Genomic DNA, 21,638 nt, shown 5'->3' with positions numbered 1-21,638 from the left:
TGATGCAGCTATGACAGGAAACAATTGCAAGATGGTCAGAAACGAGCCATTGTGGTCCTAGGAACACTATTAAAGAGCCACAGGGAAGGTACAGAGGCTGGTCTAAGGGTAGAATCACATCATTTTGGAGAATCAGCTGCTCAGTTCAGAACCAATTTTACTAGACACAGAACTGAATGTATTCAATTTTAGTTTAAGTATTAAATCAGTAAATGCATGAGAAACTTTATTGATGTGCACATGACCCATCCATATACCTTAGGATTCACCATTCTGGGGCACAATAACCAAATGGGTTCTAGCTGCAAGCACCTGCAATTCTTTGCTTGAGGGTTCTCCAGACCGCAGCACATCAGGTGGCAACATCACATAAAGCACTTTGGAGTTATTGCCTCTACCCTTTTACCCCCTAGGGGTCCTTCGAAAAAAGACTGACAGAAATTGACAGATAAATATCCCCATTTTCTCAGCTGTCAGGCAGAACAATTCTGCAGCATGTTCTACATTGTCTTCTAGAATTTCCAAGTAATATTGAGCCTCTATTGCCCATAGCACTAGAATACAATCTTAATGGGCTTCTTTCTCTTCCTTTCTCTTCCCCTGTTCCTATTCCAGTGCTCCCTGGAATCACCTCTCTGAAAAGCATTCTGATATTCAGAAAGCTTATTGGATAATGGAAGGAAAAGTCCATTATAGTGACCTTCTGGAAATGATAGAAAATACCAGAGTACTTATTCTGGGATACACTAAGCAGGCCAGAAATCACACACTTACACCTAAGCCTCTTGAAATCAGATTCCAAGGAATAGGGTGCTAGTGAGAATTGATGAGCAAAGTAAGTGAAGAGTGAATGATTTACATATCTCTGCTTCAAAAGTTTATCTGTCTTGTCAAGACCAAATACAATCCAGAGAACTTTAATATGATTTTGAAAATCATATGAAAATGTTGGTTATTTTGCCATTTTCAGAAAATAAGAATTTACAGTAGAAGAATGGAGGAAGAAGAGATTTGGCCAGATTTTAAAAGTAATAGCCAATGTTTCAAATTCTTTAGTGGTGAGCTTAAAATCAGTATTAGAATTGTTTTTAAAAATAGATACTTTGTGGTAATTTTTCTTAAAAAGTAGTAATAATTAATAAACAGCATTACAAATTCAACAATTGTAATTGTATTCACTGACACATTAGGAGAAAATCACCTGTATCTTGATTGCAAGGCAACTTAGTTTCTAATGATCTTCTCCTAAACAAAATGAATACATTGAGTGAATCTCCAGTTAAAGATGATTGGCAAGTTGGTATGTATTATCCTAGCCAGGTGATATGTATTATGTATCAACCTTGGAAATACTAACATTTTGTACAAGATAACTGTCTGTTTTGGGGAGGATTTCCTGTGCATTGTTGTTTATCAATATCCCTGCTCTGCATCCAGTAGTTGCCAGTAGCATTCCCCATCCCAGCCATGACAACCAAAACTGTGTCCAGACACTACCCAAAGTCCCTCAGGGCTCAAATCTATCCCTACCCCCCAATTAAGAAGCAGTGTTTAGTGGGAAATCTTTTGAGGCATGCATAATATCTTTCCTAGCGAACATATTTTCACTAAATGTATACAGAATTTGCCAATGATTTTGTGTGAAAGGAGATTGTAAGAGACCAAGATACACATTTATCTCAACTGGTCAGTATTCAGACTTAATACAACGAATTTCTTGTGGACAGTTATAAAGCCCTATGTTTAAATTCAAATAATACACTTCATAGGTATAAGTTAAAGAAGACTCATCTTGAAAGAAATTTGGCAATTTTAGTTGATCATAAATTCACTATAAGCCGAAAAAGTATTATAAGCTTTTTAAAAAAATAATGAAAACTTAAGTATTAGAGAGAATAAGGTTCAAATCGAGGAAGGTGAAAACTGCATTGTAATTGGTAATTTGGTCTTACAAGTACTGTGGTCACTTCTGTGTCACATTTTGAGAAGAACAGGGGTTTAAGAGAAGGGTATTAAGATTATGGCAATTTCAGCATCCAGATAATTTGAGTAATGACCGGGGGAAACCAGAAAGTTAAGACTGCAGAAAAGAAAACCCACACAAGTGTGGAGGGAGAGTGACAACATTGGAAAGGCTATTATGTGGAAGATGGAGTGCATTCTATTTTGCACAAAGAATAAGAGAACCAACAAGGAGGAGCTACAGGGACCTAGAAATTGGAAATCACAACTACCCTACAATAGACTACCTTGCAAAGGAAGAACCACTCCTTTAGTCATGGCTGGATAAGGCTTTGTTGAGGACACTGTAAAATGCCTTCTATATTAGAACTAATAACTTGAACCTTTAAAATATTCTTAATTTTAAACATATAATTTTACATGAATTCTAGTCTCTTAGCAGCTGCCCAGAACATTTCCATGTTACACTACAACTTTATTTTATTTTTTATCTGCTAGTAAAGTATCGGATTCTAACTATGCAAAGCAATTAAATGCATTATATTTTAAAATTCTACCAGTTGTCTCATTATCTCACTTTCATATTTGAATAAACTTGATATGATTGATAGAGGGATGACCCAAGGACTCACAGTTAATGTCTTTAAAACCAGGCTTCAGACCCCAAACACTTTGCTCTAAATACTATGCTTATGACAGATCATTATTACTTTATATAATTATAAAGGTACATTGTTCTAAACAGTAAATATAAGACTAGAAGTATTCAACCAGACTTTCTTCCTTTGTTTTTCTTTCTTTTTCACTCTCTCTCTCTTTCTTTCTTCTTTTCTTCTTTCTTTTTTCTTTGATTTATTGATATTTTTACTAAAGGATCAATACTGTGGTTCCATGTTCTATGTTATTTTTCAGGAAGTTATTTTGCACTCTTAAGCAAGGCTTATCAGTGGCACCTGAGAACCTTCACCATTTTTTGCACAAAGATGGGATTCAGGTGAGAAACATAGGATGCTACCACTTGAATACCCAGGTTCCTCATCCAGAATTGCTGTCTTGTGTGGAGGAACACCACTCAATGATAAGAACACTTATATAAGCACAAGATGCACTTATCATAGTTGGTCTAGAGTTACTCAGCCTCCTTGATAAAAGAGGAATTATGAGGAAGTGGTCAACGCATCTTCTTTGTATAACCCTCACAAAGACCTATTTCTTCCTTGCCATCCAATGAATTTAGAGGTCAATTAGCTGTTTTTTGTAGTCCATCTACCAACTCTCAAATACTGATGACATCCACAGGATGAATGCTTTTGGTGGATAGACCTTGCTGCATATTAGATATATGCAGCGTTATCTTTAAAATATTTAATCAAGTATTCCAATCTTTGGAGAAGTTGGTCTTCAAAAGAATATTATATTCAAAATACTAGATATATGAGATGAATGGATTTGCGTATGCTAGTACTCAATAAATATTTGAAAATTGAACTTGTAAAAAATAAGCAAAATTAATTTATATAAAGGCAGACAGCTGAATAAGTTGTAGAAAAGGATACTGCCTATCTATGTACTTCGTAAAAGTATATGACATCTCTTTAATGCTTCTTAATACCCCCTGAGCCATTTATCTTCACTTTTATTTTTATAACAAGTTTTTCTTTTTTATATCCAATGTGTGTGTGGTTCTTAACATTTTAGGGAATTTTGAAGTCCTTTGAAGATTTGATGAACCTAATTAGATTCTCTCCCCCAGAAGAATACTTCTCTGAATACACCTGTCAAATTTTATTAATAAATATTGTTAGAGGTTACTAACTCCTGGTGCCTAATCACTGGACTCTGGAGATCTATGTCCCACAGGTCAAGAATCCTTGAGGTGTTTACTATTGATAAATTTTATACAGCTGTGATCTTTAAAACATCACAAATTTTTAGATGTTTATGTTTGAGAGAGAGAGAGACAGAATGTGAGAGGGGAAGGGGCAGAGAAAGAGAGTGAGACACAGACTCTGAAACAGGCTCCAGGGTCTCAGCTGTCAGCACAGAGCCTGATGTGGGGCTCAAACTCATGAATCATGAGTTCATGACCTGAGCCACAACCAAGAGTCAGATGCTTAGTTGACTGAGCCAGTTAGACTCTCCTAAAATTTCATAAATTTTTAAGGTAAGCTACATTATATAGCCTTTAACTTAGACATTAAGAAGAGGCAGTTTCTTTCCCCAATATATTTAAAAGTCTTGAGTAAATAAGAAATGACATATGTCTAGAACAACATAGGTATAAAATGGATTAAGCACTCATGTTCAATGTACCATGAAAATGGAGAAAAAGACTGAGCTCTGGCTTTTCTATCACCTTATTCTAAAAAACCAGAGTTTTAAATCAATTTCCAACCCCTAGACTAAAACTCACGAAAAGTGAGTAACCAATAGGTCATCTCATTTCCACAGTCACTTTGCTTTTGCAAAAAACAAAAACAAAAACAAAAACAAAACAAAAATAAAAAGTGGGAAATGAAAAAGTATATTCCTTTACACACTTGTTTTTTGCATTTTTATTTTTCAAAGAGCACAACCTGAGCAAACATTTTTAACATGTTTTCTTGAATTTATAATTATTATGGAAAATAATAGTATACAAGTAGCCACCTTTTTCTTTGCACTTAGTTGTCCAAGGCACATTAGTTCTTATTATCCTTACTACCCTATGAGGTTGGTATCATTGCCCTTAATCTACTAATGAGAAAAGTTGAGTCAAAGAAAATAGGTAACTTGTAGCTAGTAAATGATAGTATTGGAATTTAATCACAGATTTACTTAAATTACATTGCTTTTTATAGAGAAAATCATTATTTATGAAGTCAGCATCTTCATGTTGTTTTTTAACTGTTTCTATGAGTTTGCAGTTTTCTGCAGAGAAAGATGAGCAGATGTAAACAAAGGTACATTTAGTGGCTGTATCTTTAAGTGTAGGAGTGTAGCTGTGCTTAATGAATATTAAAACCCAGACAAATGGAGGCGGTCTTCTTCTCCTGGTTGTCTAAAGGACAGGTTTTTCTTTCAAAGTCAGCCTTCCTTAGTGGGCCACTTTGTCCCCAAATGGTGCCGCATATACTTTTTTGAAATCAATAAATCCACAGTTGTATTAAGAAATATTTTATTAACAAAACAGTAAATTCCACTTGCTTAGCATTTCCAATAATGGATAAATTGGCCTTGCAACAGAAAAAACAAAACAAAACCCTTAGATACCCAATCACACAAAGCACTAGAAGGGTAGGGTCATGTGGCCTTTCTTTGATGTCTTGGGGACTGACCACCTCACACTTTATTGTATTTGTTCGTTTTTTTTTTTTTTTTTTTAAAGGCAACACATTACATGGATAAAAAAGAAGCATACTCAGTCAGAAAAGTTACAGTCTAGAGATGTAATCAAATTTATGCCAGGTAGTGTGAAATCCTGTTAACTGCCAAACTATTCATGGAACCCTGATACATTCGGTATGTAGATACTTGGATCTTATTCATGTCTTTTTTTCTCTCTAGCTCATGTTCCTCTCTTTTCTTTCTCCATTCAAAAAGAAAGAAAGAAGAAAAAAATTGCTAGGTTTTGTGTAGTCCAATAACATTAGAAATATTTTTACTGACAATATTAGATTATATCATTGCATGAAATTTCAAATTTTATGCTGGCAAGAAATATTGAAATCAACCCCAAACAACCTGCTTCATAGATACACTTCTTTAAAATGCCATTATTTATTTTCTATCATATTTATAATCTTTCCAGATGGAAACTAGTTTGAGTTCAGTAGATCAAATGGAAAAGCAACCATTTCTTTTTAAAACCTTAAGATCTAAATTAGTGGTTTCATATTTACCTTCCTATTTCACTGGCTTTCCCTGAGTAAGACTGAATTAGAGAAAAAAAAAAAAAAAAAGACATGAATTCTTTAAGCTAGCAAATTAAAAAAAAAAGAAGAAGAAAATTTGAAACACAAGTTATGGATACTAAATTTTAGTTTTAAACCTCTACTTTCTGGGTCATGAAAAGCCTTTTAGACTTTTCACATACCACAATATCTTGGCAACCATAGATAGTGGTGATTTGCTATGAATTATACATATTTCTAAGGTGCTGTATGTCTGAAATCCAGGCCACTTCTTGGCTTTTTTCATCAACTGGAGTATCGCAAAAGATGTTTTACATTTCTTGCCCTTGCTGATTAAAGCTCATGGTAAAGGAATTCTCTTTTATGAAATCTAGAATCATTCTTTTTAGGAGATGTTAAAGTAATGAGACCAATTTTTACTGAGGCATCACCTTACAATCTAATAATGCATTTCCTTTGCATTATCTGCTCATATTAATAATTTATTGCTATGAACATCATTGAAACAATATGCAAAAACAAGTGTATAATCTATAGTTTTCTATCACTTAATATGTTAAACTAAAACTATATTAATGATATATATGTAAAACCATAAAAGTTAAAATATGGTCAATAATCAACAGAGAATGATGTTTTTAGATGGGTACTAATACAATTGTTGAAAATACTTTCTTAGTTGAGAAAGTGTTTACTTTCCAAAGTATTTAACATGCACATCAGGTTCAGAGTGTGTGTGTGTGTGTGTATGTGTGTGTGTATATATATATATACACATATATGTATGTGTATATATATGTGTATATATACACATATATATATATGATTTTATTGAAAACAAAGTTTTCAATTGCAGCAGCCAGGGTTAAACTATAGATTAACCAATTTTGCTTCTGTAACCTCCCCACATAATTTTTCGTATTCATGCAGCAATATACCAGTGATATCCTATTTGCTAACAAAAGGTTCCATTTCATTAGGGACTAAAATCTTCTCAGGGTTTCTTGGGAGCATGATCTCAATGAAGCAAATCACCCCATTTTTCATCAATACCTTGGCACAACTATCTTCCTTCCTTCCTGCTTTTCAATTTGTCAGTAAATATTTGCTGTTATATATATGTTCGGGTTTTCCATCATATCTGATGGATTCCTCTGTGTGTGTGTGTGTGTGTGTGTGTGTGTGTGTGTGTGACTGTAAATGGTGAAAGTATATGAAAAATGTATTTGGGGGAGAAAAGAAGATTATAAGATACATATGTATATATTTTACCTTCTAATTCACACCTTTCATACAAATACTAAAACTTAATTGCAACAGAATGAAGGCTGTACATGTTAGAAAAAAAAAGTAGCTGAGTCTTTTTATATACATTCATACATATCTTCCTTAGAATAAACACTACATTGTAAGTTTTTAAAAAAGTAAGTAATTGTGGCAATTTATAATGGTGGCAAAAAAAAAACCCCAAAAACAAAACAAAAACCCTGAAATAATTGTTGCTCCAATGTCATAAAACTCCCTATACTTAGCAACACTTATAACATTGAATTTACCAAAAATGGCTGAAGAGCAGAGATATATTTTGCATTTTCTATACAACAGGCTATAAAACGTCACTTATCACAGTCCAGAAAGCACACAGAGATGGATTTTATATAAACATATGTAATAACATATTAAGCGTGCATGAAAATTTCCCAATGGTTGCATCTATGCCCTCTTGGGTTTTTTTGTTTTGAAATCTTAGTGTGAAAATGTGCCTTATATTTCACATTGTTGAAAATAAGGCCTCCATACTTTTTTATTCCCTCACAACCAGAAAGGGGCTTTTTGAATGTGTTCCTACAAGAGTCTTCAAAAAAGCCAGCACTTTGTTTCAAATGCAAGTTCCAACCACTGCTCCATCTGCGCCAGGGGGTAAACCCAAAGGTTTGCAGTTTGGGTCATTCCAAACACACAGTCTTCTCTGGCCATCGGACTAACTGACTTCTCAGGAAAGCGCTAGCACTTTGGCTAAATCCAGGATCATAGGTAGCTTCTTTTTTTTGTGTGTTGTGTGTTGTGTTGTTTTTGTGTTGTGCCTCGATGTTGTTAATACTCCTTTGCTTTATGAATGCGTGCGGTCATCACTGTCTTTTAGAAATGTTCCAGCAACATAAAGACAGGCAGAGTAAATGAAAACACTGTGGATGTTAGGGAATTTATTGGCCCCTGTTTGTTTTTGTTTTTTGTTTTTTTCTTTCTTTTTTGGAGAAACAAGAGCATGAGATACTTGTTTTTATTTTTTTAAAAACAGTCTTTCCTTCCTGATTGCATTCCCTGTCTTCTTTTGTATGTGCTTCGTAAAAAGGAAAGTAAATAAGTTTATATTATGTCTCAGATAAAATGAAGACTATTTCTATACAAGGGTCTTTTTAAGATCTTGGGATCAGACGTAATACTCTTTATCCTTGTTTTTCTTATTTTTGTTGGCGCTTTTCGCACTGCTGGGTTGTTTCTCCTTTACGACAGCCCCATTGGACTGTGCTGAGTTACTGATGTAGTTTCGACTCTCATCCACATGGTATGAGCCTTCATCCCGGTTTCTGTACTTGTACATGGCATAGAGGAGGATGAGAATGCACAGGGCGGCGGCAGCTACTATCCCCACCACCATGCCTGTGGTGCTGCTGGACTCCCGAATCACTTCCGCTGAGCCTGGGTATGGCTCTCGCCCGCCTGCTCGGGTTGGGTTAGCTGTAGGAAAGAGGGTGAGAAAAACGTATTTTGATTACTGAGTTCACCGAATGCCCAATAGCTATATTAACATGTACCATCTATCTTCATGCCTAAAGGAATAACACCTAAGGCTTTAGGAAAAGGATACTGCTGCCGCTATATGTAGCAATCCCTATGCCTTATGGTCACTAGAACTAAGTGACTAAGAATCAAAGCACTTGGGGGAGAGATCTGTTTCTATTTTTTCCTTATCAAAGATCTATTTCATTACTGTGATATTGTAAGTGCAGCCCCAAATGCTTCTGTAGCTCTTAAGGGCCACGTTGATGTGTTAGATGAAAAATCATAAACCCAACATGGTAAATAAAATCATAATGATACTACCTTATAGTATCAGAGGGTAGTAATTTAACAATCCAGTTGATGTTCATATGAAACACTTGGGCTAGCTCTGGACTCTGAATTATTATAGCTAAATTTACTATTATTTTAGAAATCATATTGCCTCATGCAGTAATGAATATAGTATTGAACAATAAGATAATCTAGGCATTTTGAACAGACTAATTGCTTGCTTGTAAAAGTGTGATGTTAGTCACAGTTTACAAACTAAAACAAACCTAAATCCTTTTCTGTTGGAGGTTTTAGTCACATAAGTATGTATGTATCATCCATTCATTAGCAGTGGTTGAGTGATGACCAAAACTAAATTTGGGAGGGGGAAGTAGGAAAATATTTTTTTCTCAGTTTTACAGGCCATCTAGATTGGGTATGAGTCAAAATTCGGTACTTAATAGATAATGAATAAAGGACTGGTTAGCCCATTTTTCTTCAACTGGCAAATTCTCATTCAGCCTTTCCAAAGGATAAATAAAGCTCTTCCACGGGTGCAAGAAATGGATTACAGGGTGCATTAATATCTTCTCCAAAGCACAGTTAGGTAACAAAACTGACGATAAATGGAGAGAAAAAGTCCTGAGATTTAATTTGTAAGTGGGGGTGGGGCAACTCTTTTTCTCTACACAATAAATTTTATTTTTGAAAGAATTTTTTAAAAGATTAGGAACTGTACAGTGATAAAAAACTGTCCTATCTCTGGGCCTAGGTCATTTTTCTCTATGGGTTGTGTTTTCTTCCTCTGAATCTGTTTCCTCTCCTTTGTCTTAGAGAAAAAGATTATTTTTCAGATGTTGTGGATTAAAAATGCTATAATTTTCAAAATATTATTTTTTCTAAATTAGGCAGAATGAATTAAAATAATCTCAAGGTTCTGTGTGTGTATATATATATATATGTATCAGATATATATGTGTGTGTATATATATGGTGTGTTTATAGAAATTGAACACAGGAAGACTAAACTTGTGTTTTTATCATACTACTATTAAACATCATTTAGTTGCTATTTTTTAATATTTCTACAAAAGTTCCTATGTAATCCTGGGAGTAATTTACCAACTGTAGCTTTGTATTACTTTGTAATTCCATTTCCAAACATCACCAAGATTTCTTCTGCCTAAATGTGGGTTTCTTGCTGTCACTTTCCTTTCCTTCCCCAAACAAAGCCTTACAAATATAGTCACTTACAAAGTAATAGCTCTTGGTCTCAAAGCAGCAATATACTGTGTTCTGGAGCTGCAAAATGTATCAGGTAAAATCTTTCTATGCTGAATACGTCTCTGCTTGTTTTACAAAAGCCCCTGTAATGTTGCTGAATAAAATGCCTTGGAGTTGCTGCTGTGGCCAATGTAGAAGGAGACAAAGACTATAATCCACAGAACTTGATTACAGGAAATTAATTTCCTCTCAAGAAGAATAGAATGTGCTGCAGGAACTCTGTCACTACCTCACAAACCAGAGGCAGCACTTTCTCTTTCAAATACAGTCATCTTTGCCAAAGTGTGCCAATTAACTCAGCTGCTAACTTTCACTAAATGACAACTTTTACTTGCTCATTTGTGGATCGCTCTTTTAACATGGTGTCTCAAGGGCTAAAGAAAGAATTTTATTTAAATGTTACCTAAATCTTTTCCCCCAACCTGATGGTGTGCTTTTATTTTAAACACATTTTCAAAATTATCTCACTTTGTCTGTCAGAAAAGAATGGGGAGAATGGAGACAAAATCCTAATCATATAGTTCATGCTAGTAAGATGTGAGAGCTTTAATGAAATGCAGGGTTTAAATGTTCTATACTAAGAAGGTATACGTTATTTTCCAGTTAGACACTGGTATCATAAATGGACTACCTTATCCAAGAATTGTAGCCTTATTTTTTTCTGCTCAAATATTTCTTTATTAATCTTTTTTTTCTTTTTTTTTTTTGAGGGAGGGAGGGAGAGGGAAAGAGAGGGAGAGAGAGGCAGAGGGAGGTGGAGAGAGGAATCCCAAGCAGACTCCATGCTCAGCACGGAGTCTGACTTGGGGCTTGATCTCACAACCCTAGGATCTTGACTTGAGCCGAAATCAAGAGTCGGGTTCTTAACTGACTGAGCCACCCAGGCGTCCCACTGCTCAAATATTTCTCATCTATGTTCACAACAACTGTGTAGGCAGCACAGCAGCAACACATGGATATCAACAATTGATATTACAACAAGAATGAGATGCAACTAATGCAAAGCCTCAAATGCTTCAAGTCTACCACACAGGCATTTGATAAACACCTCCTATTTAAGGAAAATACTTGCTTTTTTTTTTTTTTTTTTTGCAACTCCAGCCAAAATGTTGCATAAGTCACATGCAGGCCTAAAAATATCTCTGTAACCCATATGTAAACAAAGATTCTAAATATCGTTTTTTAAAAATAACCTACCAAAAATGCCAAAACCCGATGATGAAACATTTTATCCTTTTTTCCCCTTATGCACACTAAAAACTTAATAACCACCCCAGGTATTATTATAGGCCTGCTTGGAACATGCAGTTGCTTCTGTGTCTCACTGATTTTTTTTTCTGTTTTTGCCTCAAATATGAAGGATTAAGTGACATTTTTTTTAACCTTTGTGCTAACATCAGAAGTATTTATACACTAAAGACATCTCTCCCAGATGTACAAGAAAAGGCTAGAGAAATTTAAATGTATTTATAAATTATAAATGTGGCTTCATTTATTGTTATTAATGGTTTATTTTGATGATCACTGGGAAACCTCTGAGGAAATTTCATATTAATATAAATGCAGAGAGGAGTAGAAATGGCTAAGAAAGGCTAAATGCCTTCTTATATAATTTGTTTAAAATTTTATATCAAAAAGAAACTCAGTTCTCTCTTAACCCTTTATAACAATGAGAAAAAGGGAATTTAATCAGTGAAATCCATAGCAATTTTGTATTTCTTGCATTTGAGAATTTTGCATTCCCTCTACACTCAATACATTAAACCAAGACACTTTAAATAAATAAAACAATGTATATGTGTTTTCTCAGTAGTGCTAAAAAAACCAGCATGTGATGAGAACACTTTAAAAACTGATAAAAGAGAATAAGGGAAGGGGCTAAAAGAACAGAATACATATAAATTAGCAGTAAGTCCTTAAATGGTCAAAAGTTAACTGATTTGTAGGTAAAACCAAGCTAACTGGACCAGAGAGACAAGGAGCCCAGGTCCATGGAAAACTTTACCAGGACTGGGGAGGGATACTGAACAGGCCAGAGGATGTGACTATCTTTTGGTGTGACTGCAAACAGGCAAGTAAGCTTTCAACTGCAGTGGTGGTACGTGTACTTTGATTTGAGGCTAGGTTGCAAGTCAAAAAAAACACCAAAAAACAAAAAAGAGTCGATGAACTTATCCTAAATGTTTATGCCCACTTATGTCCTATTTCAATGGATCATAAAGTAGAGAAGCATCATGAATTACACACAATTTATGTGAACACTGAATCAATAGATTATTTACTCCCATATAATTCACACCCATCATCATGTGCCCTCAGAATCAACTGGAATGGAGAGTAAATTACAAGATCTACTACCCGTGGGGAAAGCACATATGCACACCTGAATGGCAATATGAAGGCTTTTGATTTCTGGTGGCATTTTTGCCTAAATGATTCAGAAGCCACTGACTGCATGGTCAAGGACAAAGAGCTTTTTTTTTTTTTTTTTTTTTTTCTCTATTGGTGATTCCTTTTTTTCTTTTTTTTTTTTTTTACAAATAGTTTATTGTCAAATTAGTTTCTACATAACACTCAGTGCTCATCCCCAAAGTGCCCCTCCTCCATGCCCATCCCCCCCTCCCCCCCACATCCATCAGTCCTCAGTTAAGGACAAAGAGCTTTTGAAAGGGTTATAACCTCTTTCACAGAAACTACTTTTCTGCTAAATAGCTATGAAAATATGTGTGGGGTTTTCATAACACTGTGGACCAGTAAACAGTGTTATCATAAATGACAGATGAGGGGTGCCTGGGTGGCTCAGTCAGTTATTTGCCCGACTTTGGCTCAGTTCATGATCTCACGGCTCGTGGGTTCAAGCCCCACATCAGGCTCTGTGCTGACAGCTCAGAGTGTGGAGACTACTTCAGATTCTGTCTCCCTGTCTCTCTTCCCCTCCCCTACTCTTGCTGTCTCTGTCTCTCTCTCTCTCTCTCAAGAATAAATAAAAATGTAAAGGACAGATGAAAACTGTTTTTTAGTTCTCTCTTTCTCAATCTCTTTCAAATATTTGGCAAGATCTGAAGGTCTCTACATAGTCTGCTTTGGCTCAGATTAATAAGGGATCCTGCATGTGAACTCTAGGAATTTTCTTGTTTTTCACTGTCTAAATACTGTGATTATTTAGGTACGCATAGTCTTTCACGTATTAGGACAATCATTAACACATGTCCACATCATACCCTAAGCCGATGTATCATATCAGATAAAAATTCATTGTGGAAAATGCACAGCAAACGTAAAAGACATATTCCAGTGCCTTGTCGTATAAAACCATTAATGAATGCATTTGCTGCTTTCATAAAAAACTAAAAAGTAAACTATTTAAAATCTTAACTTATCCTTAAGTTTGCTGAGATAGTTATTTTAAACTTCCAGGACAGGAAAAGAAATTGTCCTGATGTATGTTCTTTCTTTATTTTTGACAGTCTTTGGCAGTGCATCTGTGAAAGAGCATCATTTCCCCCAAATAAGAGCTCATTTAGATCCAGTTAAAAAACACCACGGAACAAACATGTTTAAGTGATATATTAGGCTATAGCAGAGAAGAGAACAGAGCAGACTGTGACAGGTCTCATTTCTTACCAGCTCCTCTGGCGTCTCTGCCACCAACTCCATGTTCCTCTCTGTTCTTCCTTCTACGTCTTCCCCCCTCTCTACCTCTTCTGTGCTTCTCTCTCCCAGCTCAGCACTTGTCCTTGAAGGTGGCCCGCAGACAGTATAGTGGGCCAGCAAGTGGGTCAACGAGTAACAAAACTTACTGCCAAGCTCCTAATTTCAAATCACGACACAAAATAGTCCTTACTGGACCCCCGAAAGAGTCTAAATATGATTGTCTCACCAGAACAAAGTCTTTGCGTTTCATATTGGAATGCTTTACTTTATAACACAACCTTCTAAATGTGTTTACAGAATATAATTATGTGCCATATATATACATATATATGGCATATAAATATATATATTTATAAATGCTATTTTATTACCAATTTTTAAAAACTTTTGTTATGTAGATGGGGATGTGAGGAGCACATTAAGTCATTAAGCTTTGCACTGGGGCCTGTATTTATCAGTTTGCCACTGTTTGATTGTATCTAGTCATGACCTTAGTTTATGCAAATTGGGAGTATAAAGTCCACATTTACCTAGGGAATGATTCACAACTAAAGTTCTAAAATGGCTATGTATGTTGGGTGGTAAATTTTTTAACATTAGTCAATTTTTCCAAAGAGGCTTTACTTTACAATGGAAAGTGTTTGGCATCCTTCGGATTATTCTTTCTGAGACTAGAAAAATAGCAATCAGGTATTGTTATTAAAAAATAAAACTGCTCTTGATGTATGTTTTTACGATCCTGCACGAGAAATGATGCTTACAGTCCTAATTCCTGTCACATAAAATGAGAGTTTGGTGGGTGGTGGGACCTTTTATTTCCATTGATGAGTTCACCAAGGCAATAACCATGCCATCAGATGCTCTTTTTATCACTCAAATTGTCATTTTTATGAAACTATTTTGTATACTTCAATGAGCTGTTCTTTCGCTGTAATCTTATTATATTGATGTTGTTTCCAAACTTAGCTTTGTAGGGTGAGATTGCAGTTTCCAGGCAATTCTTATTGCTGGTTTTATTTCTTCAATACAGACTGTTAGTGTATAGGTACGTTATCAACCATGACCCTGTCACATCAAGGATGAAGCAAGAGTTTTACTATATACTGAAGACAATGAAAATTCAGCTTTTGAGCTTTAAGAAAATAAAATTATAAGAGATGGCCAATTTTAAAAAATAGTAAAGAATAAAACACTAATGATTAAAAAAAAACAGAATATGAGCTATATATTTCAGATCAGGAGGGGTATATAAAGGATTATAAAACTCCACAATGTTCATTTATCATTCTGCTACCTGGAATTGTTAGATACACTGCCTTACAATAATCCTTTCTAATACTACTGGCAAGATGCATTTATTGAATTTTTTTCTCACTAAAAGTCTTTGAACAGTCTTTCTGGTTTTATCATAAATTAAGCTAAAAGCAATCAATTTTAAATTTCTTTCTCCACCCCACCTTGAAAAAGAGCTGCCTAAAATGATCTCATTAGAACAGAACACTGTACTGTGTTTTAATAGATGTGGAAGTTATTATAATTCTAGGATAGTCTTGAAAATGGTTTCAAATTTATGGGGGAAGATTTGACTTTTCCAGGATCCAGTTTCATTAATACTGTGAAAAGAAAATTGGAATTGTAGGCTCCTGGGGTGTTTGTGAATTGAGATTAGCACAGTTTTGTCCCCCATCTCCAGAAAAATAAAGTTTATTATTTTTTCCATTTCTGTGCTTCAGTACAACATGGGTCAGAAGAAACAATTATGATGCAGTCACTCACAAGAATGCATGTTTAAATGCCACAGCTGCAAGAAAGCAGGTAGGCAATGATTTGCACGGCGTGCACTAATTTCAACTCACGCTATAGTTGTCTGAGAGGTGATGTATGCTGGATGCTTCAAATTATTCCCATCTTCCTTTCCCATCAACTCCACCCATGCCTTGCACATTCAGAAGTTTGCTCAGGCAGGTCAGACCAAAGGCTTGAGAGAGGACATGTCTTGACATATCATAGTCCTTCTAAGGAAATGGAGATTCAGAAAGAACTTGGAAATCAATAAGCCTTTGCCACCTGTGTGGCTGCTGGGTCTACTGTTTTCCTCTGCTACTTTCAAAGCCACAGAGGCACATGTTTGAAGGGCAGTACAGAGGGCACCACTAGGGGACTGAGGGACTGTTGTGTTCACCAGAAATCTAGGTACTACATGGGAAGGGATGCTAGCCACAGAAAAACTAATCATGTGCCTGGAGGATGGAAAGCACTAGGACAAGCTACTACCTCAAATGGCACTTCCTGGATCAAAAAAGGCAATAGACAATCCTACTCTGTGTGAATTTGGTCAAATGAAAACTAAAAGAAGAACACACACATTCTCCCTCAACTCTGGGGCAAGCCATAGGCTCATGGCATTTACTGAAGCCTGTTCTTCAATCACCTCATACTCTGTAAACTATGTGTCTATAGCTCAGTTCTCTGCAGGCTTCATACATTTTTACATGGTCATTGTGGCCATAAGATTTTATTAGAACCCTTGAAAGTGTCAAGTATCAATGTGACTACCATTCTCATGGCCCTTTATGATCTGCCCACAGCTACCTACTCAAACTTGTCTTCCATTTCTCTCAGAGGAATTTGCAGTCATAATTTTATTGCTATCCTCAGTTCTCACAGGCCAATAAAGTTCTACCTAGATGGCTGACATATGATCTTTTGTGTCATGCTTGGCTGAATATTACTTATTCCTCAAAATTAGCTCAATGCCCCATCTTTCGTGAAGATGTCTAAGAATATTCACTCTTTCTGTCAACTAATATATAGTGAACTATAGCTATATTCCAAGGACTGTACTAGGTCCTGGGAGTCAAGTAGATAACCAAACACACTTGACGTCTACCCTCATGGACCTTGAAATATAATGAGGGAAAGAGATATCCAATAAAAAATCATACAGTTAAACTTGAAGCAACAGCTGGAGCCAGCATGTACGATGAAAGAAAATAGTAGCTACCATGCAGCAGTAGAACAGGGGTTTCTGATTTAGACTGGGGAGTTGGAAAGACCTTGCTGAGTTTGTGACATTTTGGCTGAAACAGGGGAAAGGACTAGAGAGCAGTCAAGTAAAAAGTGGGCAGAAGAGTCTTCTAATCAGAAGGAATGAAGAGTAATGACCTAGGGGAAAGAAAAAGCTTGCTTTTCAGAAACTAAACCAAAACCAGAGCGGCTGTTGTATAGTAAATGTTGCGGGAGAGGGAGAAGAAATTTGAAAATGGATATAAAAGTTCACACAAAGATCAGAGGTCATGCAAAAAAGCCATACATGGTGAGATTAGCATATCTGGCTTCATAAATACTAACAATTTTATGGGGGAAAAGGCGCCACTGACAAAGTGAAAATGTAAATGGAAAGGAGAAGAGGAATATCCGTAGTACATATGACAGACCAAGAGTCAATACCTCTAAAATTCAAAGAGGATGTATCAAGTGATGAAACAAACAAATAAAAACAATCCACTAGAAGAAGGGATAAAAATACACACAGGCAAGTGAAGAAAAGAACATCCAAATGGGTGATTAAATGCAGCACAAGATGCTCAACTTAGAATGGAAGTCAAAATAAAATAAGGAGGGTTTTTTTTCCGAACAAACTTAGAGGAATAAAGAAGAAAGAAATGGTGATAATATGGTAAGCATATTTATCTGGGAAATGGGCAATTTTGCTGGTGAGAATATGAATTCTTCAGTCATTTTAAAGAAGTAATCTAATATTATCTATTAACATGTTAAAAAAGATTAAGTTGCAGCTGGATGATGGGTACATGTGAGTTCATTATACAATTCCCTCTAATATTATATGCTTCAAATTTACAATAGTGAAAGGTAAAAGAGAATACAAAAATATTTAAATCATGCAACCCCAGTTTGGGGAATACAGTCTACATAAATAAATACACCAGCATATAAATATATAAATATAGGATGTTTATTATAATGTTATGAGAGGAAAAGAAACAAGGGTAAAAATTTCAGAGACTGATAACACGGCTATGATTGAATAAATTATGGAACACCAATAGTCTAGAATTTTAATAGAGTTGAAAATAGGAGTTAAAATCAAATATATTGACCTCAAACATGTACATAAATTATCAATAAAGGAGAAAAGCAGGTTTAATTCATATAGTGTGATTCCATTTCTATAAAGCAAGAAAGAAAAACAACTCTTTTTATGTATTTAATAGGAACATGGTGAAAGGTATATAAAAGATTCATGCTAAGTTGTTATTATGGGTTCATACATGGAGGTGGGGAAAAAAGGGGGAAAATAAAATCAAGTAGAATTAAAATCAAGTAATTAAAATTCTTTAACAAATTTTTATTGCGCAACAATAATTTACTAGGTACTATGTAAGATGTTGAGGATATCAAGGTACACAAGACAGCCATGGGTCTTTATAAAAGTGTATTAGAAACACAATGAAAAATATGATAAGACAATTTTAAATTTAAAAAATTCAATAAAAGAAGACACAAAAATGGGTACTAAGAGAGAGAAAAATGAGGCTTTAGACAGAGGCATCAGGAAAAGTTTCTCAGAGTAGAAGGTATTTGAAATGAGCCTTAAAGGAAAAGGATCCAGGTTTCTAGATTGAACTCTGGAAAGCCACTGAGGGTTAGGAAGGAAAACGTTGAGACAGAGAATCAAAAAGACTGTATGGGAAGATTTGCAGGAAATCTACCTTAATCCCTTTCTTCCCTTAACCATATATTACATCATCCATTTTAGTATGGTGCCCACACTGTTGTGAAAGTTTACTTAAATTTTTCATTTCTGTTGGGTTGATTCCTTGCTTCCAGTCTATATTGCTAGTCCTTTTATAGTTTCCTATTACTCTATTTGTCTTTTCTATCACTCTCCTCACATTCTAACATCTAATGAAAACTGCACACACAGGCTACAAGATATATGTTTTCTGACTGATTAGAAGATGAGATTTTTTGAAGTTCATAAATTTTCAGGAGTAGACTGGAGTGAATTTAACCATTAAGAAAATGCGAGGGAGCGCCTGGGTGGCTCCGTTGGTTAAGCCTCTGACTGCCGCTCAGGTCATGATCTCACAGTTCGTGGGTTCCAGCCCGCGTAGTGCCCGGCTCTGTGCTGACAGCTCAGAGCCTGGAGCCTGCTTCGGATTCTGCATCTCCCTCTCTCTCTGCCCCTCCCTTGCTCTTGCTCTGTCTCTCTCTGTCTCAAAAATAAATAAACATTTAAAAAAAAGAAAGGAAAATGCAAGAGACCTCTGATTTCAAAGTTTTAAGTAGAGGTAATAAATGGGGGGGGGGCAGACATTGGCAGTGACATTGCATATTTCATCATAAATATTGTTACCTCAAAACTTTCCTATCTCCTATAATATCTTCAGTAAAAGAGAGACATATGATATTTGTTTAATTAAACCAGAAATCACTTCCCCTGTGCTTAGGCATATTAGGATCAATTTATGTCAATGGAAGTATCAAATCTGCATTTATTTTTCCTATGCCTCCAAGTAATAAGCCACTTAATTCCAATGACTAAATCACTAAATTATTTAAAGTCAACCAAGTTAGCAGTCTCCATTTTGATTCATTTGGGTGCCTTATTTACATCAACATCATCTGACATCCATAGCACTGCAAATAGTTGAGAGCTAATTTGGAGCTCTTTTCTCAAAATAAGCAGAATAGTTGCAGAAATTTCTTGGGTACTTTTTGAGACTGTTACTATTGCAAAGGAAGTTGAAAACAGCCTCATCAGCCAGGTCAAACTTTCCATAATTGTTAAGCAAAAGAAAAGCCATACAGAAAATAATTGAGAAAATGAGTTTCAAAGCTAGGGAGCCTGGAGAGTTTGCGTTTTTCATCAAAATGTATTTACATTTCAGCAAATGCAAGGAAAGCTATATTGTGAAATGTAGACTATACTCTCCATTACTGATTTTTACTCAACTATACTCTTCAATAGCAAAAAAGCTTCTTTACTTGGTGGCTCAATGACTAAAACACCTAGGAACACATACACTTAGAAATCACTTATATTTTTTAAAGTTTATTTACTTATTTTAAGAGAGGAGAGAGCACCAGCAGAGGAAGGGGTAGAGGGAGAGGAAGAAAGAGAATCTCAAGCAGTCCATGCTGTCATTGCAAAGCCCAATGTAGGGCTGGATCCCATGAACCATGAGGTGATGACCTGAGCCAAAACCAAGAGTTGAATGCTTAACTGACTGAGCCACCCAGATGCCCCTAGAAATCACTTTCCTCAGGATCCATGTCACTTTTTTACATACAGAAAGTTGAACAATCAATTTTTACCAAGACCCAGAGGATTCAGTCCAAAGAATTTTCAGGCCAGGAACAAGGAATTTGGGGGGAACCTGATTTATAGGAAGACAAAGATGGCACCATGATTATAATTTGAGTAGTGAGGAATGTGCGTGTGTACACATGTGTGTGCCTGTGAATACTGCAACACTCCTTCCAGTTCTCTGACAGAAGCTGCCTGTCATATTTTTGTTTTTGTTTTACAATTTACATGTAAAGTCAGGGTTTTGAAGAGCTCCAGAAAAGATTTCATAATACCTTGGTGTTAGCTTACTTAAGTGTGTTGTGTTATCAAAACCCCCTTTCTTAGTTTCCTCCCAAATATTGCATGGATTTAACTTTAGTAGATATATTTTCATATGACTTAATTGTCAACAGATACTCAACCCAGTTGCTAGGATGCCTCACTTGCTTTGAGGCTTAAATTTCTTTTTTTTTATTTGAATAGCACCTGTTACATTTACTGAACTATTAGTATTGTATGGTAGACTCTGTGCTGTGCATTTTGTCTATGTTACCTAATTTGACTCATAACAACTCTGTGGTATAGGTGTTCTCACTACTTGACAGGAAGGGAAACTGAGTCTCAAAGAGGTTTATTTGAGCTTTACAAGTAGCACAGGCAAAATTCAAGCTCGAGTATGTCCATAGCTATTATAAACTGTATATAACAATGTGTCTACATTTATGACCGCAGAACAATTTGTTAGTATTCTCAATTTCATCCTTTCGTGTAGAACTGAACACTTTAGGCTTCTGTTCTACACAGCTGTTCCACCCCTTCCAAACCAACTCTACTGCACCTGCTGCCATCTATCTGTCAATTCCAGTAAAAAGTCTGCATTCCTGAAGAATCTTAGGAAAGCAACACAGAGCGGTAAACAGAATGTTACTGGACATTGAGTTTTAGGCCAGGTACTGCACCTAACTTGGTAAGTGACCCTTAGCAATTTGTTATCCTCTGCCAACACTGTTTTCATCAGAAACATAATGGTGATATGTTATTTACCTCCCAGGGTCGCCATGAGAATCAGATTTCGTAGAACAATCAATGTGAAAGTGCTCAGAGAAGGATGAGGTTCTATATAAAAACAATGACAGTCTGATTATTTTTCCCATGCCTTCCACACAAAAGGTATGGAATCAGCAGCTGCAACGAGACAATTCTGCAGTATGTACTGCATGCCATGGCTCAATCAGCTGTGATGGTGACCACCTTACTACATTATCTTCCCAGGGGTCACTGCATTCAGGGACTTCCCGAACATGAATGGAACGCCTGTGAATTCGAGTGACAAAAAGATCACTTAATTTGCAGGGCATATTGATTCAGGCTATTAATTGTCATGCTGCATGTGGAGCTTGTTTCTGTTTATCTGAGAAATATTCCATCTTTACAGATCAGAGCTCTCTGGCTCCCATGGTTGGAGTGAATTAAAT

General features: G+C 35.7%; 1 protein-coding gene across 2 annotated transcripts in view; it reads right to left on the bottom strand.

Annotated features, from left to right (window-relative positions):
• Positions 1-6,657: 6,657 nt before the first annotated feature.
• Positions 6,658-21,638, bottom strand: part of LOC120225993 (neurexin-1-beta-like) — a 56,777-nt gene continuing 41,796 nt past the window's right edge. For both annotated transcript variants that reach the window (XM_039224176.1, XM_039224177.1), the window contains exon 3: positions 6,658-8,594. In XM_039224176.1, the coding sequence (XP_039080107.1) occupies positions 8,287-8,594 (308 nt within the window). In that variant the 3' untranslated portion in view covers positions 6,658-8,286. The remainder of the gene's footprint in view (positions 8,595-21,638) is intronic.

The sequence above is a fragment of the Hyaena hyaena genome, unplaced genomic scaffold (assembly GCF_003009895.1).
Source record: "Hyaena hyaena isolate Hyena2069 unplaced genomic scaffold, ASM300989v1 scaffold_1545, whole genome shotgun sequence".
NCBI lineage: Eukaryota > Metazoa > Chordata > Mammalia > Carnivora > Hyaenidae > Hyaena > Hyaena hyaena.
This window is presented reverse-complemented; position numbering and strand designations above follow the sequence as displayed.